We start from the raw sequence: 27,698 nt of genomic DNA, 5'->3' as shown, positions 1-27,698 counted from the left end.
GCAGCTACCAGAAAACTCTATACCTCACATAAAAGACGAAATGAAACAGAACAATCTTCTGCATCCATTTCCTTCTTGCCCATCCTGGATGAGAGTGGTAGTGGGTTGGTAGTGGATGTAAGCGTAGTGAAGGGAAAGATACACAGAGACAGAGACAGAAAGACAAAGACAGACTGACATGGTGACATTTGAAACCTTAGATCTAGCTAGACCTAAAATGAGTCATAGTCAATTTTTATTTCATTTGTTTTTATAATCTGCAACTGAAAGAAGACTGTCTAATGCATCTTCTACAATATCCCTGACATATTAGATGATCTACTAAGCTTTATTACACATGCCTTATAATGACATAACTTGTCATGATGGTATTTTAAATTTTTAACTAGTCCTTGCTTTAAGCCTATGAGTCTAAATATATTCTATTTTTACCATGTAATTAGCCATTAAAAATATATAATTATACAAATGCAAAGATTGGAACTAAAAATGTTCCAAAAAATCAATAGAAAATGTTGTTTTTAAGATAAAAGCTTGGAGAATGCCAAATAACACTGCAAAAGGACATAACAGAGGTTTGCCTTGAGACAAGAAAAGCCTGAAATGAGGCAAAGTTTGCAAACTTTGCTCTGATCATTTCAGTCAGTGCTCATAAGATTACCTCATAATTATTAATAGTGAAAATGTTAATATTCTCAACAATAAAGTTGCTCATACTTTCCTACTTCCACTAAAGTATTAATTTCTCCTTGGTGTCAGAAAAGGTATTTTAAATGATCACATGGCTGTCATGAAATAAAAGTAAACTTTAAAGATTTCTGTGAACATACTTTAAAATTCAGTTTCATTTGAAGTGATGTTTAAAAAAAACTAATCGGGCGTGCCTCGGCGGCTCAGTTGGTTTAAGCATCTGACTTCAGCGCAGGTCATAATCTCAGAGTTCAGGGGTTCAAGCCCTGCATCGGGCTCTGTGCTTCCAGCTCAGAGCCTGGAGCCTGCTTCAGATTCTGTGTCTCCTTCTCTCTCTGCCCCTACCCTGCTCATGCTCTGTCTCGCTCAAAAATAAACATTAAAAAAAAATTATAAATAAATAAAAACTAATCATCTCATGATGTTTACATTTGAAGGTTTTTATTTAATGTTAATGGATTATTTTTCATTAGATTCTTCTCATCTATGCAAAAAACTTTTGCAATATGTCCTAAAAGCCAGCCTCTCCATTAACCTGGTAAACTTCAGTAATGACAGCTTTAGAACCTATCACATCTCTCCTTTATCCTCAGCTGCTTTAAGTCCCAGGTCTGAGTATCTTGCTAAATTATAGGAGCTTCCTCTTTTTTTTCTACGTTTATTTATTTATTTTGAGAGAGGAAGAGAGACAGACAGACAGACAGACAGTACTAGTGGAGGAGGGGCAGAGAAAGAGGGAGAGAATCCAAAGCAGATTCCATGCTGTCAGCACAGAGGCTGGTGCGGGGATTGAATTTACCAACTGTGAGAACATGAAATCAAGATTCAGATGCTTAACTGACTGAGCCACCCAGGCACCCCTAAATTATAGTAACTTCCTTTTAATCTATATTCTCTGACACAATTATTCTCCCTCAGGCTTTTATTCTTATGTCTCTATTTTAACCATTTGCAGCTTTACTACCTGTATTTATTATGTAATATGCATCATATCATTTACTTTTAAAAGTCATATATAAATGTGAAATGATTTTTTAAAGCCTCCTTTTTTTCTAGGAATCAAATAGAACTAACACTAACCTTTTTTAAAGTTGCACAAGGAATATAATAATATTCTCCCAAATTATCTGCTACCTTTGGCAAGCACCTATAGTAAACATTTTTAAATTAATGAGTAATTTTTGATGAAATCATATATATTGTTAACAGGTTGCTTAAGTAAATCTACATAATTATCAAATCCTTTCCTACTTTTTTTTCCATATTTTTCTGCATTTTGCAAGGTTTCTAATAATGACCATGAATTTAATGTACATAAGCACTTTCACAATTAGAAACGTCATTAGAGGTTATTTTTTAAAAACAAAATCCTGAAACTTCTACCTTACTCAAATTCTATTTCTTGAGAACAAATACCCTAGAACTTACTTTCAACTAAAGATTATCTCTTCACTAAAATTCAATGTATCTCATAATAAATCTCAGAGTTGACTCTAAAATTTCTGCCTTGTGACATGGTAAGAACAGACATGAAGTCAAAGGTCCTGGCCCAGTCATTAATTCACAATATGCTCCTATAAAAATCACATCACCTCTCTGAATTTTCTCATCTATAAAATAAAGAGTTTATATGAAATAATCTTTCAAGATACTTCCAGTTCTAGACCCTTACATGTCCAAATTAATATTCTAGAGATATGCAAAATTATAGATAGATATACAAAATTAATATTCTAGAGATATGCAAAATTATAGAGATAGATATACAAAATTATATATATATAATTTGTAAATATACTAAAATATGTGTTTATATATATATATGTATAAGTTGGCATATTTGCCAGTTTTATATATTTACATATGTACAATTTATAAACATACCTGTATTAATATAAAGACATAAAGAATGATAAAAGTAAATTCTGAAATGAGTAAAATAAATAATTTCCCATTAGATCGAAAAGTCAATATTAATTTTAAAAAGAAGAAAATTAAAATTAGCCTTCAAGTTTTTACTAGAAGGAACAGATGATTAGATGAATGGATGGATACAGGAGGGAAGGGTATGAGAGGGTTGGAAAAAAAAGGACAAGAGTTGTGTCTTCCTTATGGGTCACTTATTCTTTAAAAAAAGTCAGGCTCAGAAAGATAACCATCTTAAATCTTCTCAGTATTATACCATGATCTTCACTGTTTCCCTGCTAGATAGTCTGTAGTTGAATTAGAATTAATACCTTTGTTTTAGTCAAGATTTTATGTCTTTGGTTCCTTATCTGTAGGATGTCTCAAATAAGATAAAATAGTGTAAATATATAACAGCATGTTTAAGTTATAAAATAGTACATTCAAATGTAACCTATTACTACAGAAAGAAAAGCTTCCTATAAATCTCAATTTTCTGTTACTCAGAAAAAAAATCAAATCACCTTACCTGATATTGATACCTTGTTTGTATATCTTACATGCATCAGAAGGCAGAATTCGGGAAAGTAAAGGCACTGTATTTTTAAAAAGAAAAGATAAAAAATAACTACCTGAAGTTCTGAGACACTACAAATTTCTTAATTAGAAAAAGAGTAACGTAAATATTCTACTAATTCACTAAAATTGTAACAATTTTCCTTTAAAATCGCTTTTTCCATTTAAAATAGCATATAAGGCAATTTTGAGCAACTTCAAATATCTACTATTCAATTGTAATTGCTGTGTAGTTCACCATTCTGCCCATGCATCCACCCACCAACACACAAGTAGCAGAGTCAATACAATGCCACTTTGGGGTACATATTGTAGGACATTATTATAGATGAGAAAACAGTGCCCTATGGCAACTAAACCATCAGGAATGGGTAACCTGATGGACCTGGATCCTATCTACTCCTATAAATACAATTTCATTAAATAGCAGGAGAGCAATAGAGCAATTTGCATTTTCCAATTCTACGATGACTTTTCCTCCCTCATGTAAACTGAACAATCAAGTTCTCTATATCTTAAATTATCACAGCATAATCTGAGAGTTTAACACAGCACTCCAAAAGTAGCATAAATCACTGAACTTAACAATGAACAGTCTGTATATTTTAATTTTGGTTTTGCTGTCATTTACTCCTTGGTCTTAAGAAAAGTTTCTAAACCTAAAGTTTTCCATTTATAATATACAAATAACAGTCTCAAAAATGGATATTTTGTAGATTATGAGATAAAGAAACTTTAAAAACTACTAGTTTTTCTGTTGAAATGTGCTATATACGTGATGCTAAACTTGAAGTCATGATTATGATACTATAAATTACTTAACGCTTTTACAGTATATAAAGGACTTCCTTCAAAAAATAATTTCATTTCATCCACACATAAACAAAATTTGTAATATCTGGGGCAGTTATTATTCCCATGTAAAAATGAAGAAACTGAAGGGGTACCTGAGTGACTCAGTCAATGAAGCATGACTCGGTTTCAGCTCAGGTCATGATCTCACAGTTGTGAGATCAACCCCTGTATCAGGCTCCTTGCCCAATAGCATGGAGCCTGCTTAGGATTCTCCCTCTGCCCCTTCCCCACTCAAGCTTGTGAGCGTGCACGTGCTCTCTCTCAATCTCTCTCTCAAAATAAATAAATAAACTTAAAATAAAATAAAGAAACTGAGGCCCATGAAAGACATGTGATTTGCCACATCAAATAGGAGCCATGACTTCTGATTCCAATTTAAAGGTTTTCTATATCTAAAAACCTAAGGTGGAATAGTTTAGTTGCCTTCAGATTTGCTGTTAACCAAGTCTGAGGCCATTTTCAGCCAAACACTAAATACAACAGTATGAGAAAGGGTGTGCATGCTCCACTACCTCTAAATTAAACCTAATCCTGGAGCTCAATATTTCTTAACTTCCTCTTATTTCTGGGCTGCCTTTTTTTTTTTTTTTTTTTTTTTTTTTTTTTTTAGTATTAGGGTTTAAAAAAAAAAACTGTCATGTTTATTTAGCATTTTATGTTTGAAAGGGGAATTTATAACTTCTCCCTCCTTCATTTTTTTTTTTAAGTAGGCTCCATGCCCAGTGTGGAGCTTGAACTCACAACCCTGAGATTAAGAGTCACATGCTCTACCAATCAAGCCAGCCACACACCTTGATATTAGGAGTTTTAACAATGGAAAGAATCATGCCTAAACTCTAGAAAAAAGCTTACTAATCAAATCTAACAATAGGGATTATTCAGAGTTTTTTAATCCCAAGTGTCTAAATTAAATGTAGCCAATGAGTTTAGTTTTTAGAATTATACATGCCATCTAACCATCAGGTGCTAATAGTTTTGACATGAAAGCAGTAAAATCTTTTATCAACAATGAAACAGATGTGCTGACTTTTTTCTATCAATCCTCAAAGAAGCAGTACTTTTAACAAATACCTCAATGGTTACATCATGAATTTGATTATGCAACATTTATAAATATATTTATAACTACAGATATTTGCACAATTTCAGCAGTGATTACATCCATTTCCATTGCTTCATATAACTGAAATGTTACTTTTAAAATATTTTAAGGGGCGCCTGGGTGGCGCAGTCGGTTAAGCGTCCGACTTCAGCCAGGTCACGATCTCGCGGTCTGTGAGTTCGAGCCCCGCGTCAGGCTCTGGGCTGATGGCTCGGAGCCTGGAGCCTGTTTCCGATTCTGTGTCTCCCTCTCTCTCTGCCCCTCCCCCATTCATGCTCTGTCTCTCTCTGTCCCAAAAATAAATAAAAAACGTTGAAAAAAAAATTAAAAAAAAAAAAAATAAAATAAAATAAAATAAAATAAAATATTTTAAAACAGGGGTGCCTGGGTGGCTCAGTTGGTTAAGTGTCTGATTCTTGATTTCTGCTCAGGGCATGATTTCACAGTTTCATGAGTTTGAGCCCCATGTCGGGTTCTGCACAGAGCCTGCTTGGGATTCTCTCCCTTTACTCCTCCCCTGCTTGCGCTGTCTCTCTCAAAATAAATATATAAACTTAAAAAAAGTATTAAAATATTTTAAAACATTTGCTCAGCAAGATAAATTGACTATTTTAAATTTACACCACTAACAGTTTCTAAGAGAATCAGTTAAAAAGCCAATATACTCAAGGGACAACCTTGAATATAAGCTCACCAAGCAGGACTAGGGTTTCTAAAGATGTTTAAAAAAAAAAAAAAAAAAAAAAAAAACTGGGTAAAAAAACAGTAATCAGGCTTTAAACCAATCTAACTTGGAGTTCTTTTATTATACAAAGCCACTACAAACCTTTTTCCCTCAGTGTTCTAAGACACCTGGGCTTCTGAATGATATATAAAGCATAAAGGCAAGGTAGGCCTACAAAGTAACAAAATCATGTGTTGGTTTTGATAGAGCCCAAACTAACCTGATTTGCTAGAGTTGTAACAATGTTGGAAAGAACTGATTATTTCACAAATCAAAACTTTACATTTAGAGAATAAACACACTAGGAAAACTTTAATCATTCATTCTATATACACATCCTTTGAAAAGGATGTGAAAGCATTCTCGTGAAACATTAACAGTGATTTTTATAGTTGTCAAATCTGATTAGTTTTATAATTATCACTGAGCATTCAAATATCTTTATATCACAAAAATTAATGCAGATGCTTAAAAAAACACATGTAAGCTCATTATATTCAAATCTATATACAGATTACATTGGTTTTAAATCTTCAAAAAAAAACACCTAAATTTAGTTGCTTTAGTAGTTGTTTAATTAGTAAAGGTCACTAGGATCAAACTTCCTATTTAGACATGAAGGTTTTCTCCCTAAATGGACTCAGGTTTAAAATGGGGAGGAGAGAAACTTACCTTGCCAAGATAAACCATTAAATGACTGCAAAATATCTAGGGATTAAGGTTTTATAAATAATTGAAAAATTGAAACAGTGCACAACCAAAAAATATGTTAAGAGAATAGCTATAAAGTACACAATAAAAATGGTAAAAATTATTGAAAGTTGACAACATATACAAAATCAAATAATGTTAACCAAATTCTTCTCATTCAGGATCTGAGTACTATATTTCAAACTTCCTTAAATTCAGTAATCTAATAATCCCATAATTATTACTCTCTTCTCCTTGAGAATTGCTTATATTTAATTAACATAATATTTAATTTCATTTGGCTAAAAAAAAGATAATTTTCAATCTTAAAAATAAGAATCTTAAAAGTTACTAATCAAGTTCGGATAACTATTACTACAGGGCTTTATAACTATTACATTCAATGTGATGAGAAATATTTAATCTTCCTTAGGGCCAGTAACAAATTTGTTGTGTTAACATTTCCATATAATAGCTATTTTTGCACTTGCATTTTTGCAAGTGCACATATTTTATAGTAAAACATAGTACACTCTTACCCCAGCTTTGAAAATCCCAGTGAAGTTCCAGATAAAAGTCACCTAGCTGAGAAACAAAATACAAATAATTACTGAATGCACCTGAATAAGCAGTCCTTCTATTTACTGAATATTTTACTTAAAAAAAAAAAATCTACCATCATTAAAGATCTATAGACAGAAATAGAAAGTAGTTTAAAAGTTTGCAGTTAAAGAACAAAAACATATGATTAAATTACTTAAAACATTACAATAGCACATATTATTATACTTAACTACAAAGGAAAATATGCACCAACTATGGATTTTACAAGACCATTTTAACCACACAGGAATATCTGAAACTGACAGGCATTTAAATTTGCATCAATAAACAGTCAATTTTCCCAGCATAGCCAAAATAACAGTAACTATCGTTGTAAAAATAGCTCATAACTTTAGATGTGTTAAAAAATACAACTTCCAAAATGACTATTTGTGCAGCCTCATAATGGATTACGAAATGACACACTGAAATAGAAACTTTTTTCTATAAAATGGTAACACAAGTTTACTAAATCTGAAATAATATGTCATCTTATGAGATGTATAGTAAAAGTCTGAATTTTACAAAGTAGAAGTTAAAAAGCAAAGCCTATAACTGTTAAGGAAACTACTGTGATCAAATATTCCCAAAAAAAATCTATCGCTTGAGATTAAAAAAAAAAAAAAAGGCATACTTAAGAGGAAACAGTTATCATAATAGGTCTATCTTTCTCCCACAGTTATTTCAGACATCAAAACTACAGTGTAAGAGAATAAGAGAAAACAAAGCTCTCTTCCTTTTTTGAGCCAACACACCCAGCTCCTACCATCGTGAAGATAATAAGAGTTTTGTTAGATAAAGAAGATGCTGTTCCCGCTAGCAGGTAGTGGCTTCAGCTCTTAGGGAATCTTTTATTGCCATTAATTATGGCTTACCCCCTTATTCTTAGATATCTTATCTAATTTGCTGAAAACAGTAATTCTTTATCTACCTTCCTAGTTCAAAGTAAATGGTACTTCCCTAAAATTAAATTTACACCTTATAATCAGAGTATTTTGTTTTATCATTATTGCTTAATTCAAACAGGATTTTGACAAACCATTTCTTAACTCTTAATAATCAGTAAGCATTAGACTGCATTTTTAAAAATGCCTTAAAGTACACTTACAATTACTCTTTAGGTACAAGATCAGCAAAGAGATATAGCCTACCTCTTTCAGGGCTTTTAATAATCGAGGTCGTTTTTCTTCAACACTTTCCCTGGATTGCTGCTTAAGCTTCCTTAAAAGAGCTGTAACTAAAATTTAAAAAGTTTCAATTTAAAATAACTTTCACCATGCTAGACTGTTAATTATAGCCCAATTAAAAAGACTTATAAAAAAAATTTATCATGCTAGAAAACATCACTTATTTATTATACAAAGATATATATAGATATAAATACTATGTTAATAAGTTTAATAAAACTGTTATGAACCCCAAGGAAAATTGAGAAGAGACACCTCAACATGAACTTATATTCACACTAGTTTTCCTAGTTTTTAATTATCAGTAAGTATTTACGTGAGTGATAACTACAACTTATCTTTCTCTTTCCTTCTTTTCCCATATAAAGTATTTTTTAAGTATTCAGTACACCTAAATCTGATCTTTCTGCCCTCTACTTCTTTCTATGCTCCAGAATAATTATTTCCCATTTCTTAGTTCTACCTAGATATACCACAGATAACTCAAACTCAACAAATCTAACATCAAATTAATTAAATCCCAGACTGATCTGTAATACTGGCCTGCACTGATCACTGTTCACCATGCAACCAGCATAAAGCAGGAAAGCAACATAATCCTAAATTAATTTTAAAATAAAATAATTCCTTTTTTAAATTTTTTTTTTTTTTTTTTTTTTTTTTTTTTTTTTTTTTTTTTTTTTTTAGTAATCACTACACCCAACATGGGGTTTGAACTCATGACCCTGAGATCAAGAGTTGCATGCTCTTCTGACTAAGCCAGCTAGGTGCCCCTCAAGTGAAATAATTCTAAAAAGTCTTAGATGAATAGTTTAGCATTATCTCACTGTTCTGTAGCACAAAAACTTTAGCAGAAATCGGACCAAAAAAGAAACAGGTCACAGTTTTTTCTAACAATGTATAATATTAGATTATATTTTGCTAATTAGATATTTCAGTAATAATTTATAATATTAGATTATCTCTGATTTTTCAAATAATGTAACTTTCTATGCCCAGAATGTTTTAATGTAACACAAGCTATCAAAAACTTAAATCATAATACTTAAAACAATCTCAAAGTAAAGACCAATTTAACACCATTATAAACATATTCATATTTTTATATTAATATTTCTAAGTACTTAAGAATTACATATTAATATTTCTAAATACTTAAGAGTAGCATAAGAGTTGTTAGCTTTATTATCCTTTAAGTTAGCAGTTAAATATTTCCATTTCATGTGATGGGAAATGATTTTTTAAAACCACTGAAGAATTATGGACATATAATGATTCAATGATTGACAATGGAATACTATTCAGAATGTGTATCCAAGCCATCACTCTATAGAAGAAAATCACTTTAAAAGCAAACCTCAACTACTATGGGGCTCAATCTTTTAAATTAAAATCCAGTAACTGATTTTCCAGGAAAACTATTTCTTGGGCTACCTAATAGTCTATAATTCCTCAACAGCAGAGACCATGTTTTCATTCTCTACATCTTACTCTATATACATGCTTTATAGTAAGGACTCAGTAAAAAGTCACTGACTCTAAGTAAAAGTTATTGGGGTGCCTGGGTGGCTTGATTTCAGTTCAGGTCATGACCTCATGGTTCATGAGATGAAGCCCTTCAATGGGCTCTATGGTGACAGCACGGAGTCTGCTTAGGATCTTCTCTCTCCTCTCCCTCTTTGGCCCCTCCCCCACTCACTCACATGCTCACTTGCTCTCTCTCTCTCTCAAAATAAATAAATACAAACATAAAAAAAAAGTTATCACTTCTCAGCCTTTTGGCTAAGATCAAGTGCAAAACAAAAAAGTTATGTGAAAGCCACAAAAGTCTCAGTGTAAGTCAGAAGCCCAGGAATCTATCTGGTTTCCTCTCCATTCTGCTAATGGCTTAGAAACATCAGAGAAAGTTTCTTCAGACTGGTTGCTGCAACTTTGACTTTATTCTTAGTTTATTAGATCTGTATATTTTCATCTTTTCCCTGACATAATTCTAGAATTAGTATGGTTTCTTACTTACATAAGGGCTTCTTGATGTTTGTCCAGAAAGGACAATAAATAACAAAAAATATATACACTATGTAATTGTTAAATCATCACTATTCTATCTCATTAAATCTTAAGCCCAAATGTAACTTCACCATTAAAAGTTGCTCAAAGTGTTCAGAAAGTCCACAAACATGTCTATGTGGATTACATAAAAGCTAAAGCATAAGAGCCCAAAATGTAGCATCAAATAGAACTAAATCCATGGTAACATTCTGAGAGTGTTCAATGTTATACACTTCTTTAATAAACTGCCCAATTTTTTTTTTTACCATTCCTTCCACAAGGCTAGATTTAATTATTTTCAGCCCAAATTATAAAAAGATATTACCAGAAAAATAATATTCTTATTCATCCAGATTGAAATTTTATAGAATTTTCAACTATTGAGATGTGCTTGACATAAATAAGACCTGTATAAGTTGAAAAAAGAAAACTTAGGAATAGGGGAGGTAGAGTAACTGAACACTCCATATACCGTGAGAAAATACGTGACTTTTTTTTAATTCTCAAAGACTAAAACAAAGAGATTTGCTTCTCACTTTCAGCACAGCCTATACCCAGCAATTAAAGCAAAAAGATAACTGTTATAACACACTGTGATTATTTTCAGTTCCAATTAATGTTCCCATATAACATAGTTGCCAAAAAGGACAGTTGGGTCTCAGTGTTTTTAAAAATACTTCATACTGAATAAGTAAAACAATGGAAAAATATCAAGAGCAGAATACTGTAAAAGAAGAAAAAATAATAACATACTTTTAAACACGATTCCTCAATTCTTTTTGTGTACTACCCAATATTCAAGTTCCTAAGTCATGAACAATTCACATACAAGTTTACAAATAACTACAAACCTTTCATACTATGGAAAGTTACCCTAAATGAAAATTATGTCAAATGAAATCACTTCATATTTTTAGCATATATATCAACAACATAATTTATGTTGCTTACTCATCTGTCTATCTCCATAGCTGATGGCTTCTGCCAGCGGGCTCCATCCCTGAGCATTTTTCACCTTTACTGGAGCATTATGAGCCAAAAGTAAATGAGCACATTCTGAAACATAAAGTGGTAATAATATCAAAAATCATGCAATTTTTAGAATCTCTAAATATAAAAATCATTTAGGAATTTAAGAAACAAATTTAAGGGGCGCGTGGGTGGCTCAGTTGGTTGGGCATACAACTTCGGCTCAGGTCATGATCTCATGGTTTGTGAGTTCAAGCCCCACATTGGACTCTGTACTGACAGCTCAGAGCCTGAAGCCTACTTGGGATTCTGTGTCTCCCTCTCTCTCTGCCCCTCCCACTCACGCTCTGTCTCTGTCTCTCTCTCAAAGAAAGAAACAAACAAATTTTAGCGTAAATAGATCTATAAAATAAACACTGTATTATGGAGAAAAATAATTTTTAAAAGCCCAAAATATCTAAACAAGATTATTTCAAAACCTTAGATCTCAGATTCAAGGAGTCTCCATGCTATTACTTAAAAATAAATTGGATCTCTCTACAAGGAAGTATTATGTTCCTTAATAATTGTTCCCAAGAATATTCTGAAAATATTTTCATAGCCTAAAGATAACAAGATCCCCAAAAGTAATTTAAATCAAATTATCTATTAATCAAGATCAAAAGAGGACGTGTATGTATGGAATGTCAAATGGAAACTTCCTAATTTATTTCAGAAAAAAATGTGCTTTCAAAAAGGACCAGTAATGTTTCCATAAACACTTCTTTTCAAATGTTACGATTCTTTTACTTCAAGAATAAAACCCAAAAGAGGAAAACATCTGTTTATGATTACAAGAACAAATCTGGACATTTTTTTTTTTTTTAATGTTTATATATTTTTGAGAGAAAGAGACAGAGAATCTGAAGCAGGTTCCACACTATCAGCGCAAAGCCTGACCCGGGACTCGAACTCACGAACCCTGAGATCATGACCTGAGCTGAAGTCTGACATTTAACCAACTGAGCCACCCAGGTACCCCTGGACAGTCCTTCCAGTAGTCAAAGTAAGTCTAAGGTATAATCCTTTCTATAGGTTGAGGATATGCTTCTTAAAAAGTAGAAATAAGAAGTATATTAACAGGCAAAAAATTCAAAACTAAGGCTCATGGGAAATTTAGGATGGCCATCCATTCTAAATTTCCTAAATGAACGATTCATTCATTCAATCCATCATTCAGCAAATATTAACTAAGTCCCCGTTATATGTCATTTCTAAGCACTAAGTCCTGGATATAAGCAGTGAGAAAAAAGATAAGGATTTGCTATCAGAAAGCTTACATCTTGGGGTGTCTGGGTGGTTTAGTCAGTTGAGCATTCAACTCAATTTTGGCTTGTGTCATGATCTCATGGTTTTGTGAATTCGAGCTTTGCGTTGGGCTCTGCGTTGGCAGAGTGGTACCTGCTTGAAATTCTCCTTCTCTCTCTCTGCCCCTCTCCTGCTAGTACTCTGTCTCTCTCAAAATAAATAAATAAATTTTAAAAAGTGAGAGACCGCTTACATCCTTTGTTAGAAGAAAATAAGTAAACTATTAAGATATATATAGATATATATAGATATATATCTATATATAGATATATATAGAGATATATATAGATATATATATCAGTTAATGGTAAGTGCTCTGAAGGAAATGAGTGTTATGATAGTGTGATGTAGGTTAACTGAGGTGGAAGAAGAATGTGATTCCTAGTCATAGAAGGAATAACTATATTAGCACACAGCACTAGGAATAACTATACTAAATTTTATTAAGATAAAGTAAAATAGAAATTTCACAGAGACTTAGGAGCATCTGTAGCAGTGTATAAGAATACATGTATAAGAATGTTTATTTTAGCAGTTTATAATGGAAAATACACTGGAAACTAAGTGAATATCCATCATGTGAGAATGACTGATTAATAGGATGCATCTACACCACTAGAGTAATATACAGCCATTTTTTTTTTTTTTTTTTTTTTTTTTGTCCATTTGGGCTTTATTGGTTTACATAAGGAGACAACTAACAGTTGCTGGTGTTTACTGAACACCTACAGCATGCCAGCTACTAAGCGCTTTATTTCTATTAATTCATTAATCTTTACTAACCCTATGAAGTAAGTACCATCATTATCCCTGTTTTACAGTTGGGGAAACTGAGGTCTGGAATCCTTTTTTTTTTTTTTCAATATATGAAATTTATTGTTAAATTGGTTTCCATACAACACCCAGTGCTCATCCCAAAAGGTGCCCTCCTCAATACCCATCACCCACCCCCCCCCCTCCCACCCCCATCAACCCTCAGTTTGTTCTCAGTTTTTAACAGTCTCTTATGCTTTGGCTCTCTCCCGCTCTAACCTCTTTTTTTTTTTTTTTTTTCCCCTTCCCCTCCCCCATGGGTTTCTGTTAAGTTTCTCAGGATCCAAATAAGAGTGAAACCATATGGTATCTGTCTTTCTCTGTATGGCTTATTTCACTTAGCATCACACTCTCCAGTTCCATCCATGTTGCTACAAAGGGCCATATTTCACTCTTTCTCATTGCCACGTAGTACTCCATTGTGTATATAAACCACAATTTCTTTATCCATTCATCAGTTGATGGACATTTAGGCTCTTTCCATAATTTGGCTATTGTTGAGAGTTATACAGCCATTTTTTAAGAATAGTGTCATATTAAAGGACAAAGCAACCAGGTTTGTGTTTCTAATGTGATTCAATATAAAGTTCAAAATGTCACCTATGTAGTAGTTTGTCCAGAAATGTTTAACTTGAATCTAATCAAATCTTGATAGCTAATTTTCAATTTGAAAAAAGATACAAGGAATAAGTTAAATCACATCATGAGAAAATAATCAGGCAAATCTGAGATGAAGGACATTCTACAAATTGACTGGGCATGCAATTCAAAAAGTAAGGTATAAAGGAAGAAAAAAAAGTAGGCAAACTTTTCTATATTAAAATAATGTGATATAACAACCAAATGCAATGACTAAACCTCAATTAATTGAGTTTTGACTCAATATAAAGGACATATAAAGGACATTTTTGGAACAACTGGAAAAATTTAAATATGGATTAGATATTAGAGATTATAATATTAATTTTCTTAAGTGATAAGAATATTGTGGTTATGAAAGAGAATGTCCTTATTCTTAGAGATGCATGCTAAGGTATTTGGAGGTAAAATGTCATGATGTCTATGTGAAACTTTCAAACGAAACAGAAAAAATAATATATATAACACTAAGAGAAAGACAAAGCAAATCTGACAAAATGTTATCAAACACTGAACCTAGGTACAGAGTATCTGAATGTTCATTGTGATCATATTTCTGTTTTTCTGAATATATGCAATTTTTCATAATGAAGCACTGAAAGAAAAAAGAATGGAAACAAGACATTTTTATTTTGTTTAACTTTTTAAGTAAGCTTTACACCCAACGTAAGGCTTGAACTCATGACCCTGAGATCAGAAGTCACATGCTCTACTAAATGAGCCAGCCAGGTACCCCAAAAGACACATGTTTAAAAAGAATGAATTTAAGCCATCCCAACAGATGTAAAAGAATGTCCACGTTGTACTGCTGAATGATATCATGAATCTGCTCACGCAGAAGTGTATTATGATCCCATTATTTAGAAAATAATTTAATTACCTTTGTAAGTATGTGTTAATAAACATGGGGAAAAGTATGGAAGAATATCCAGCAGATTGCTAACATGTTTACTGAAAGAAGAGAGGTAAGAGGGGCAGAAGCTAAGATGGCGGTATAGTGGGAGGAACTTAGGTTTGCCTCGTCCCTCAAACACAACTAGATAACTATCAAATCATTCTAAATACCCAAGAAATTTACCTGAGGACTGAAAGAAAACACTGCACAACTGGGGGAGGGGGGGCATACTGAGGAAGGTAGGAAGCCCAGAGAAGTGGTTTGGGGTTGAAAAGGACTGCAGGTGCTGGGGAAGGGAGGGAGCCCTGATCATAGAGAAAGACAAGAGAGTGGAAAGACTAGAGTTTTGGAGCCCGGTGGGCTTGGCTGGGATAGAGACCTGAGGGCACTGCCCTACTTCTGGAGAGAAGTCAGGCAAGCAACCCCAGGGCAGACAGTGCAATCTGAGGATTGCCTAGAGCACATGGAGGGAGACTGTTCCCTCTTCTTGGAGGTATCTGTGACAGGTGCCATTGCCTCTCTGTGAACAAAGGAGTTAGTGAGTGTCATTTCACTCCTCCATTCCTCAGCATAAGTGCAGAGGCACCTACTGAGGGTGGCTAACTGGGAAAATGGCTCTTTAGCCTGCTTCAGTCCAAATCCCATGCCGCTGCATGCTGTCCTGACTACCCTTCTGGGTCAAACCTGCATCTGTCCCAGCACAGTGAGACCCTCACCCGGAAGACCAATACAGGCCCTGCCACACCAGGTACCTAAAGTTTGGAGTTTTAAAAGTCATTAAGTTTCACTGTGATAGAGCCCAAAGTGCACAGCACTGTTCCAGACAAGCAAGCAAGCAACCTGGAGACAGTGTGAAAACAGCAATCTGAAAAACACCTAGGATGCATGAGGGGAAATAATGCGCTCTACTGGGAGGGCTATCCTGAGGATAGCAAGCATGGGATCCCCTCTCTGGGGAAAAAGGTGCTGGCTGGTGCCATTCCCCCCCACCCCCCTCCCCACCCCTCAGCATAAACCAACTTCAGTAAATAGCACAGTGTCAACACTGTCTGCTTAACCTGATTACAACAGGTCTCCAGCCCCTGTGTTCTGCTGGTGCTGCTTTTCTTGGGCAAATGTGCCTAAGGACCACAGCAGCAGGCCCCTTCCCCACAAGACCAGCACAAACCCTTGCATGCACCTCATCTATTGACTAAAGAGTTCCGCAAAGCTTCAGTTCTAGTGGAAATAGCATCAGGTCTCATTTAACAGGCAGACCACAACACACCTATTAAAATTCTGGCCAAGATCCAAACACTGTTTATTGCAGGCAAGGAGAGCCTCTGCAGATGACTGACCTAAGGGAGAGAGCAGCCAAAATACAGCAGCAGAGTGCACACAGCAAACACCAGAGACACTTCCTGAAGCACCAGGCCCTGGACATTAAATGACCTCTTCTTCATAAAGCCATTAAACACAGGAACAGGAAACACAACAGGATTTTCAAACACAGGAACAGGAAACACAACAGGATTTTCTAACACAGAGAGAAGACAGAGACCAAGACAAAATGCCAAGCCAGAGGAATTCATCCCAAAAGAAAGAACAAGAAAAGGTCATAGCCAAAGATTAAATTGAAACACATATCATATGCCTGATGCAAAATATAAAGCAACAGTCATAACGATACTAACTGGACTTGAGAAAAGCATGGAAGACATCAGGGACATGACTTACCACAGACATAAAAGAGCTAAAAAACAAGTAGGCAAAAATGAAAAAAATGCAGTATCTGAGATTCAAAACTAATTGGTTGTAATGACCACAAGGATAGAAGCAGCACAGAAATGAACAAGTGATACAGAAATGGAATCATGTAAAATAATGAAGCTCAACAAAAGAGAAAGAAGAATGATGTATCACAGGAATAGACTTAGGGAACTCAGTGACTCCATCAAACTTAGTAACATTCTTATCATAGGAGTCCCAGAAAAAGAAGAGAATGAAAAGGGAGCAGGTTTACTGGAGGAAATAACAGCTGAAAACTTATTAATCTGGGGGGAAAAACAGGCATCCAAATCCAGGAGGTAGAGAGAACTCCCATCAAAATCAATAAAAAGCAGGCTAACACAAAGACATATCATAGTTAAATCTGCAAAATCTAGTGATAAAGAAAAAATCCTAAAAGCATCCAGACAAAGGAAATCCCTAACTCACAAGGTAAGACCCATAAGGTCAGTAGCATATCTCTCCACAGATACTTGGCAAGCCAGAAGGGAGTGGCATAATATATTCAACATGCTAAATGAGAAAAATCTGCAAAGAAGAATACTCATTCAGATCAGAAGGAGAGATAGTTTCCCATACAAACAAAAACCAAAGGAGTTCATGAACACTAAATCAGCCCTACAAGAAATGTTAAAGGGGATTCTTTGAGTAGGATGGAAAGACCAAAAGTCACACAAGACTAGAAAGGAACAGAGAAAATCTCCAGGAATCATGACTAAACAGGTAATAAATCAGCACTAACACATATCAATAATTACTCTGAAATTAATGGACTAAATCCTCTAATCAAAAGACCCAGGGTGTCAAAATGGATAAAAATAAATAAAAAGTAACCATCTATATGCTGCCTACAAGAGAATCATTTTAGACCTAAAGACACCTGCAGATCGAAAATGAGAGGATAAATATTTATCATGTAAATGGTTGTCAAAAGAAAGCAAGAGTTACAATACTTATATCAAACTACATTTTTTTAATGTTTTATTTATTTTGAGAGAGACAGAGTGAGACAGAAAGAGAGAAAGAGAGAATGTGGGTGAGGGGCAGAGAGAGGGAGAGAGAATTACAAGCAGGATCTGTGCTCCCAGCACAGAGCTCAAAGCAGGGCTCAAATTCATGAACATGAGATCATGACTTGATCTGAAATCAGGAGTTGGACGCTCAACTGATTGGTCACACAGGTACTCCCAGACAAGCTACATTCTAAAACAAAGACTGTAACAAGAGATGAAGAAGGGCACTATATCATGATAAAGGGGACTATCCAACAAAAAGATGTAACAATTGAAATATTTATGCCCTCAAATTGGCAACACCCAAACAGATAAAACAATAACAAACAAAAGAGGTGCCTGGGTGGTTCTAGTGGTTAAGTGACCAACCCTTGATTTCAGCTCAGGTCATGATCTCACAGTTCCAAGGTTTGAGCCCCAAGTCAGACTATGCACTGACAGTGTGGAATTGCTTGGGATTCTTTCTCTCTTTCTCTCTGCCCCTCCCCAGCTCACACGTCTGCTGTCTCTCTCAAAATACATAAACTTAAAAAAAAAAAAAAAAAAAAACCATAAAAGAACTCATTGATAGTAATACAATAATAGTAAGCAACTTTAATACCCCACTTACATCAATGGACAGATCATCTTAAACAGAAAAACAAGGAAATACTAGTTTTAAATGAAAAACTAGCTTTAAATGATACACGTTCTTTTCAAATGCACATGGACCATTCTCCAGAATAGATCACATACTGGGTCACAAATCAGACCTCAATAAATACAAAAAAATTGAGATCATATCATGTATCTTTTCTGACAACAAAGCTATGAAACTTGAAGTCAACCACAGGAAAAAAGTGGAAAGACCACAACTACATGGAGGTTAAAGAACATGCTACTAAAGAGTGAAGGGTCAACCAGAAAATTAAAGAAAAAATTAAAAAATACATGGAAACTCATAAAAATGAAAACACAGTCATCTAAAACCTTTGGGATATAGTAAAACAGTCATAAGAGAGAACCTATATATAGCAATACAGGTCTATGTCAAAAAGTGAGAAAAATCTCAAACAACCTAACCTTACTAACAGAGCTATAAAAAGAACAACAAACAAAACCTACCAGCAGAAAAAGGGAAATGATAAAAATTAGAGCAGAAAAATAATGATATAGAAACAAACAAAAAAGCAGAACAAATCAATTAAACCAGGAGCTGGTTCTCTAAAAAAATTAATAAAATTAATAAAAATATTAATAAAAATTAATAAAATCTTGCCAGGCTTATCAAAAAGAAAAGTAAAAGGACCCAAATGAATAAAATAATAAAAGAGAGAAGAGAAATAACAACCAACACCACAGTAATACAATTATAAGAGAATATTATGAAAAATTATATGCCAACAAATCAGACTATCTGGAAGAAATGGAAAGTCTTAGAAACATATAAAATACTAAAACTAAAACAGGAAGAAATAGAAAATTTGAACAAACTGATAAAAAGGAAAGAAATTGAATCAGTAATCAAAAATCACCCAACAAACCAAAGTCCAGGGCCAGAAGGAATTCACAGGGGAATACTACCAAACATTTAAAGAGTTAATACCTATTCTTCTCAAACTATTCCAAAAAATAGAAATGGAAGGAAAACTTCCAAACTCATTTGATGAGGCCAGAATTACCCTGATTCCAAAACCAAAGACTCCACTAAAAATAGAACTACAGGCCAATATCCCTGATGAACATGGATGCAAAAATTCTCAAAAAGATACCAGCAAATCATATCCAACAGTACATTAAAAGAATCAGTCACCATGATCAAGTGGGATTTATTCCTGGCCTGTAAGAGTAGCTCAATTTTCACAAATCAATCACTGTGATACATTAATAAAAGTAAGGATAAGAAACATATGATCCTCTCATTAGATGTAGAAAAAGCATTTGACAAAGTACAATATCCATTCATGATAAAAACCTTCAGCAAAGTAGAGATAAAGGAAACATATCTCAACATAGTAAAAGCCATATATGAAAATTCCATAGCTAGTATCAGCCTCAATGGGGAAAACCTGAGAGCTCTCCTTCTAGGGCCGGGAACAAGACAGGGAGGCCCACTCTCACCACTGTTATTTAACATAATACTGGAAGTACTCACCTCAGCAATCAGACAACAAAAAAAAATAAAAGGCATCTAAATTGGCAAGGAAGAAGTCAAACTTTCACTGTTTGCTGATGACATGATACTCTATATAGAAAACCCAAAAGACTTCACCAAAAATTGCTAGAACTGACACATGAATTCAGTAAAGTCCCAGGATACAAAATCAACATAGAGAAATCTGTTCCATTTCTGTATACCAATAATGAAGCAGCACAAAGAGAAATCAAGGAATCAATCCCATTTACAATTGCACCAAAAACCGTAAGATACCTAGGAATAAACATTACCAAAATGGTAAAAGATCTGTACTCTGAAATCTATAAAACACTGATGAAAGAAATTGAAAATAACACAAAGAAATGGAAAGACATTCCATGCTCACGGACAGGAAGAACAAATATTGTTAAATTGTCTATACCACCCAAAGCAACCTACACATTTATTGCAACCCCTATCAAACTACCACCAGCATTTTTCACAGAGCTAGAACAAACAATCCTAAAATTTGTATGGAACCACAAAAGACCTCAAAGAGTCAAAGCAATTTGAAAAAGAAAAGCAAAGCTGGAGGCATCACAATTCTAGACCTCAAGTTATGTTACAAAGCTGCAGTAATCCAGACAGTATGGTACTGGCACAAAAACAGACACATGGATCAATGGAATGAACAGAAACCCCATAAAAAGACCCACAACTATATGGTCAACTAATCTTTGACAAAGCAGGAAAAAATACCCAATGGAAAAAAGACAGTCTCTTTAAGAAATGGTGTTGGGAAAACTGGACAGCAATATGCAAAAGAATGAAACTAGACTACTTACTTACACCATACACAAAAATAAATTCAAAATAGATGAAAGAAACAAATGTGACACAAGGAACCATCAAAATTCTAGAGAAGAATGCAGGCAGATACCTCTCTGACATCAGCCACAGCAACATCTTACTAGACATGTCTCCAGAAGCAAGGGAAACAAAAGCAAAAATGAACTACTGGGACCTCATCAAGATAAGATGCTTCTGCACAGCAAAGGAATCAATCAGGAAAATTATAGAATAGGAGAAGATATCTATAAATGTCATATCTTATAAAGGGTTATATCCAAAAGTATATAAAGAACTTATTAAACTCAACACCCAAAAAACAATCCAGTTAAGAAACAGGCAAGAGACATGAACAGACATTTCTCCAAAGAAGATATCCAGATGGCCAACAGACACATGAAAAGATGCTCAACATCACTCATCATTAGGAAAATACAAATCAAAACTATGATGAGATACTACTTCACACCTGTCAGAATGGCTAAAATTAACAGCACAGGAAACAACGGATGTTGACGAGGATGTGGAAAACAGGGAACCCTCCTACACTGTAGGTGAGAATGCAAATTGGTGCAGCCACTGTGGAAAACAATATGGAGTTTCATCAAAAAGTTAAAACTAGAACTACCCTATGATCCAGCAATTGCAAGACTAGATATTTACTCAAAGGATACAAAAATACTAATTCAAAGGTATACATGCACATCAATGTTTATAGCAACATTATCAATAACCAAATTCTGGAAAAAAACCCAAATGCCCATCAACTGATAAATGGATAAAGGAGATGTGGTGTGTAATTATGTGTATGTATACACACACACGCACACAATGGGAATATTAGTCATCAGAAAGAATTTAATCTTGCCATTTGCAATGATAGAGATAGAGCCAGAGACTATTACAATAAATGACATAAGTCAGTCAGAGAAAGACAAATACCATATGATTTCACTCATATATGGAATTTAAGAAACAAAAGAGATGAACAATAGGGGGAAAACAAGAGAGAGGCAAATCACAAAACAGACTCTCAACCAAGGAGAACAAACTGAGGGTTACTGGACAGTGGGATAGATTAAATGGGTGATGGGTATTGAGGAGGGCACTTGCTCTGATGAGCACTGGGTATTGTATGTAAGAGATAAACCACTAAATTCTAGGGGCGCCTGGGTGGCGCAGTCGGTTAAGTGTCCGACTTCAGCCGGGTCACGATCTCGCGGTCCGTGAGTTCGAGCCCCGCGTCAGGCTCTGGGCTGATGGCTCGGAGCCTGGAGCCTGTTTCCGATTCTGTGTCTCCCTCTCTCTCTGCCCCTCCCCCGTTCATGCTCTGTCTCTCTCTGTCCCAAAAATAAATAAAAAAAAAAGTTGAAAAAAAAAAATTTAAAAAAAAAAAAAAAACACTAAATTCTATACCTGAAACAAATATTACACTGTATGTTAACCAGAATAAATAAAAACTTGGAAAAAACTAAAAGGAAAGAATTTTTTTTTCAGTTAAAAAGAATTTTATAAATAAATAAACAAGTAAGTAAGTAAAATGGATTCTCCCTTCAAGAAACCTAGCATCAAGTTTTATGCAAATAAGTGTGTATGTGTGTACATGTAAAGAAGTTAGAGGAACATAAACATTCATAAAGATCTATGAACTTGTACAACTATTTCATGATAAACTTTTGAATGAAAACAAAAATATAGCATAGTACTGTATATAGTGATTTAACTTCATTAAAAACAAACTAATTCCCTCTGTTATATAAAAAAGAAGATGTGCAAGGATACCCACTAGGCTAATTTTTTTTAAGTTTATTTATTTATTTTGAGAGAAAGTGTGTGTGTATGGGGGGGGGCAAGGAGAGGGAGAGAGAGGGAGAGAGGGAGAGAGAGAGAGAGAGAGAGAGAGAGAGAGACGTCCATTCTCACCACTGTTGTTTAACATAGTGTGAGAAGTCCTAGCCTCAGCAATCAGACAACAAAATGAAGTAAAAGGCATCTAAACTGGCAAAGGAGAAGTCAAACTTTCACTTTTCACAGATGACATGATACACTACATGAAAAACCTGAAAGACTCCACCAAAACACTGGCAGAACAGATACATGAATTTAGCAAAGTTTCAAGATATAAAATCAATGTACAGAAATTGGTTGCATTTCTACATACCAATAATAAAGCAACAGAAAAAGGCATCAAGGAATCGATCCCATTTACAATTACACCAAGAATCATAAAATACCTAGGAATAAACCTAAGCAAAGAGGTAAAAGATCTGTATGCTGAAAACTATAGTAAGTTTATGAAAGAAATTGAAGAAGACACAAAGAAATGGAAAAACGTTCCATGCTCATGGATTGGAAGAACAAATATTGTTAAAATGTCAACACTTCCCAATCTATACATTCAATGCAATCCCAATCAAAATTACACCAGCATTCTTCTCAAAGCTAGAACAAATAATCCTGAAATTTGTATGGAACCACAGAGGACTCTGAACAGGCAAAGTGATGTTGAAAAAGAAAACCAAAGTGGGAGGCATCATTAAATCCCAAACTTTAGCCTCTACTCCAAAGCTGTAATTATCAAGACAGCATGGTATTGGCACAAAAACAGACACACAGACCAATGGAATAGAAGAGAGAACCCACAACTAGACCAACAAATGTATGGCCAACTAATCTTTGACAAAGCAGAAAGAATAACCGATGGAAAAAAGTCTGTTTAGCAAATGGTGTCGGGAGAATTGGACAGCAACACGTAGGAATGAAACTGGACCACTTTCTTATACCATACACAAAAATAAACTCAAAATGGATGAAAGGTCTAAATGTGAGACAGGAAACCATCAAAACCCTAGAGAGAAAACAGGCAACAATCTCTTTGACCTCGGCCAAAGCAACTTCTTACTTGACAGGTCTCTGACAGCAAGTGAAATAAAAGCAAAAATGAACTATTGGCACCTCATCAGGATAAAAAGCTTCTACACAGCAAAGGAAAGAAATCAACAAAACTAAGTGTCAACCAACAGAATAGGAGAAGGTATTTGCAAATGACCTATCAGATAAAGGGTTAGTATCAAAACTTACCAAACTCAACACCTGAAAAACAAATAATCCAGTGAAGAAATGGGCAGAAGACATGAATAGACACTTTTCCAAAGAAGATACCCAGATGGCTAACAGACACATGAAAAGATGCTCAACATCCCACGTCATCAGGGAAATACAATCAAAACCACATTGAGATCCATCTCACACCAGTCAGAGTGGCTAAAATTAACGACTCAGGAAACAACAGATGATGGCGAGGATGTGGAGAAATGGGAACCCTCTTGCACTGTTGGTAGGAATGCAAACTGATAAAGCCACTCTGGAAAACAACGTGGAGATTCCTCAAAAAATTAAAATAGAATTACCCTATGACCCAGCAATAGCACTACTAGAATTTATCCAAAGGATACAGGAGTGATTCATAGGGGCACATGAACTCCAATGTTTATATATAGCAGTGCCATCAACAATAGCCAAATTATGGAAAGAGCCAAATGTCCATAAACTGATGAATGGGTAAAGAAGATGTGGTATATTTATACAATGGAATAGTACTCAGCAATGTAAAAGAATGAAACCTTGCCATTTGCAACAACGTGGATGGAACTGGATGGTATTATGCTAAGTGAAATAAACCAGTCAGAAAAAGACAGATATTGTATGTTTTCATTTATATGTGGAATTTGAGAAACTTAGCAGAAGACCATAGGGGAAGGGAAGAAAAACAAATTACAGAGAGGGAGGCAAACCATAACATACTTCTAAAGACAGAGAACTAATAGTTGATGGGGGAGGGAGCTTGGGGGAGAAGGGAAAGTGGGAAATGGGTATTGAGGAGGGCATTTGTTGGGATGAGCATTGGGTGTTGTATGTAAGTGATGAATCACAGGAATCTACTCCTGAAGCCAAAACTACACTATATACACTGTATGTTAGCCAACATGACAATAAATTATTATATTTTTTAATATATAAATGCAACAAAGAAGCTGGGCCTTAAGGAATATGGATAAAATGAAATTATGAGGAACAGAAATCACATATAAATAAGCAAGATTTATAAAGGTAATAAAATACAAAGAGAGAGAATAAGATAAATAGGACAGTGCAAACAAAAGAGAACATCCAGACATACTCTTATGAGAGTGAGAAATCATAATAACCCTAGAGTTATTTCAGACAAAAAATTTAAAACTGCAGATCCAAAAGAATGAATTAAAAGTTGAAGCAACTGATCTGAAGAACCTTTCTATGATGTCTAACCAAAAGGATAAGAAAAGATTTATTTTCTATTTCTTCTTCTAAAGATTCCTGAAACCTTCTTTAAGTATGATGTTCTTTCCATTTCAGTTCAAATCTATAGTTCAACAACTTCCCAGCCTCAAAGGCCAACATGGTCAACAGACCCAGAAATACAGAAAAAAATCAGATTTCAATGGTGAAAAGAACAGTTATTAAGTTAAGATGAATGACAGAAGTAAATAAAAGTGCAAAAGTCCTGGGGTACTTCTCTTTAAATCAATCAACAAATATTGTTTGGGTACCCTGAGTATTTTTACTGTGTTTACAAATAAGTATACAAACAGCAAGTGCTCCTCCAACAATGAATCAGTAAAGGTACAGTACATTTCTCTCTGAAGAAGAAGATGAAATGGAGTGGCATAGACTGAACAATGGTACCATGCAAAATTAAATTACAGAATTAATAAGGTAGATTTATATATATATATATATATATATATATATATATATATATATACACATATATGTATATACATGTGTGTATATATATATATGTATGTATATATATATATATATATATATATATATATTTTTTTTTTTTTTAAGTTTATTTATCTTAAGAGAGACAGAGACAATGAGAGTTGGAGAGGGCAGGGCAGAGCAACAGGGAGGCAGAGAATCCCAAGCCAGTTCTGTACCATCAGCACAGAGCCTGACACCGGACTTGAACTCACAAAACCATGAGATCATGACCTGAGCGAAACCAAGAGTTGGACTTAACCAACTGAACCACCCAGGCACCCTTATATATTTTTTTAATGTTTATTTTTGAGAGAGAGAGAGAGAGAGAGAGAGAGAGAGAGAGAGAGAGAGAGAATGAGTGGGGGAGGGCAGAGAGAGTGGGCGACAGAGGATCCAAAGCGGGTGCTGTGCTGACAGCAGAGAGCCTGATGTGGGGCTCAAAGTCATGAACCATGAGATCATGACCCGAGCTGAAGTAAGATGCTTAACCAAGTGAGCCACCCAGGTACCCCAATAAGGTAGATGTTTTATCTTCCACTACACATTTCAATAACACTCCTGTGTAATCAAATCTCAAAAATGTTTAAAGGTCGTAAAGAAAAAAGCAAAAAAGAACATACAAGTAAAAAATGTAAATGGGGGGTGCCTGGGTGGCTCAGGCAGTTAAGCATCTGACTTTGGCTCAGGTCATGATCACACAGCTCGGCTCAGGTCATGATCACACAGCTTGTGAGTTCAAGCTCTGTGTCAGGCTCTGTGCTGACAGCTCAGAGCCTAGAGCCTGCTTTGGATTCTGTGTCTCTGTCTCTCTCTACCCCTCCCCCACTCATGCTCGGTCTCTCTTTCTCTCAAAAATAAACAAACATTGGGGCACCTGGGTGGCTCAGTCGGTTAAGCGTCCGACTTCGGCTCAGGTCACGATCTCGCGGTATGTGGGTTTGAGCCCCACATCGGGCTCTGTGCTGACTGCTCAGAGCCTGGAGCCCGTTTCGGATTCTGTGTCTCCCTCTCTCTCTGACCCTCCCCCGTTCATGCTCTGTCTCTCTCTATCTCAAAAATAAATAAATGTTAAAAAAAAAATTAAAAAATAAATAAATAAATAAATAAATAAATAAACAAACATTAAAAAAATTGTTTTAATGTAAAATGGATCAGTATCATTAATGGTTGGGCCTACCTTATATGAAAAGGACTCAGAAAAAGCAAATATTGACATTATGTGCAGATCCTGAATCACTTAACCAAATGTTTCCCCAAAATACCTTCCACAGAACTCTAATCTCTCAGGATACATGTGGAAAAAAATCAGATAACTTTGGGGAATAATGACTCTATATCCAACACCTGCCCCAACTCAGAAGGTCACAGTGCATATAAGCATATCAAAGTTCTAAGAAAGTCCATAATAAAGAAAACTGCTTAATAGTTATTAAACCCACTATTTTCCAAATCGATTTGACCTGGAAATATTATTTTCCCCTAAATATTATTAGTATGCCATAAAACTAATGTTCTGTGAAACATAATTTAGACATGCTAATATAAACCTATGATAGGGGCACCTGGGTGGTTCAGTCGGTTGAGCGTCTGACTTTGGCTCTGGTCATGATCTCGCAGTTTGAGAGTTCAAGCCCTGTGTCAGGCTCTGTACTGACAGCTCAGAGCCTGGAGCCTGCTTCCGACTCTGTGTCTCCCTCTTTCTCTGCCCCTTTCCCACTCATACTCTGTCTCTCAAAAATGAATAAATGTCAACAACAACAAAAATTTAAACCTATGATAAAGCATAACAATACCATTTCTGTTTCTCTTTCAATACTATAAAAAATTTCAAACATACAGAAAAACAGATGATCTCAATGAACATTTAAATTCTCTCTACCTAGGTTCAATAGTTGTTAACATTTTATCATATTTGCTTTGTCTCCTCTTAGTGTTATAAATATTATATCTATAATTTACATATACATAAAGAACAGCAGACACACCAGAAGAGACAGACAGATGGTAGGTAAGTAGGTAGACAGACAGAGTGGGGGGAGAATGGCTGATTTCCCAAATGATCTCAGTTACTTCTCTTCCTGAGACATAGGTAGTCCCCAT

The 27,698-nt window shown here is 34.8% G+C and overlaps 1 protein-coding gene across 1 annotated transcript in view; it reads right to left on the bottom strand.

Moving 5' to 3' along the window:
- The window catches only part of ANKRD13C (ankyrin repeat domain 13C), a 90,314-nt gene that overhangs the window by 37,270 nt on the left and 25,346 nt on the right, over positions 1–27,698 (bottom strand). The window contains exons 3-6 of the mRNA XM_058717008.1: positions 11,333–11,437; positions 8,297–8,382; positions 7,082–7,127; positions 3,125–3,191 (exon numbers count right to left, since the gene is read on the bottom strand). Coding sequence (XP_058572991.1) covers positions 3,125–3,191; positions 7,082–7,127; positions 8,297–8,382; positions 11,333–11,437 — 304 coding nt within the window. The remainder of the gene's footprint in view (positions 1–3,124; positions 3,192–7,081; positions 7,128–8,296; positions 8,383–11,332; positions 11,438–27,698) is intronic.

The sequence above is a fragment of the Neofelis nebulosa genome, chromosome 2 (assembly GCF_028018385.1).
Source record: "Neofelis nebulosa isolate mNeoNeb1 chromosome 2, mNeoNeb1.pri, whole genome shotgun sequence".
NCBI lineage: Eukaryota > Metazoa > Chordata > Mammalia > Carnivora > Felidae > Neofelis > Neofelis nebulosa.
The sequence above is the reverse complement of the archived record's forward strand: the minus strand, read 5'-3'. Positions and strand labels throughout refer to the sequence as shown.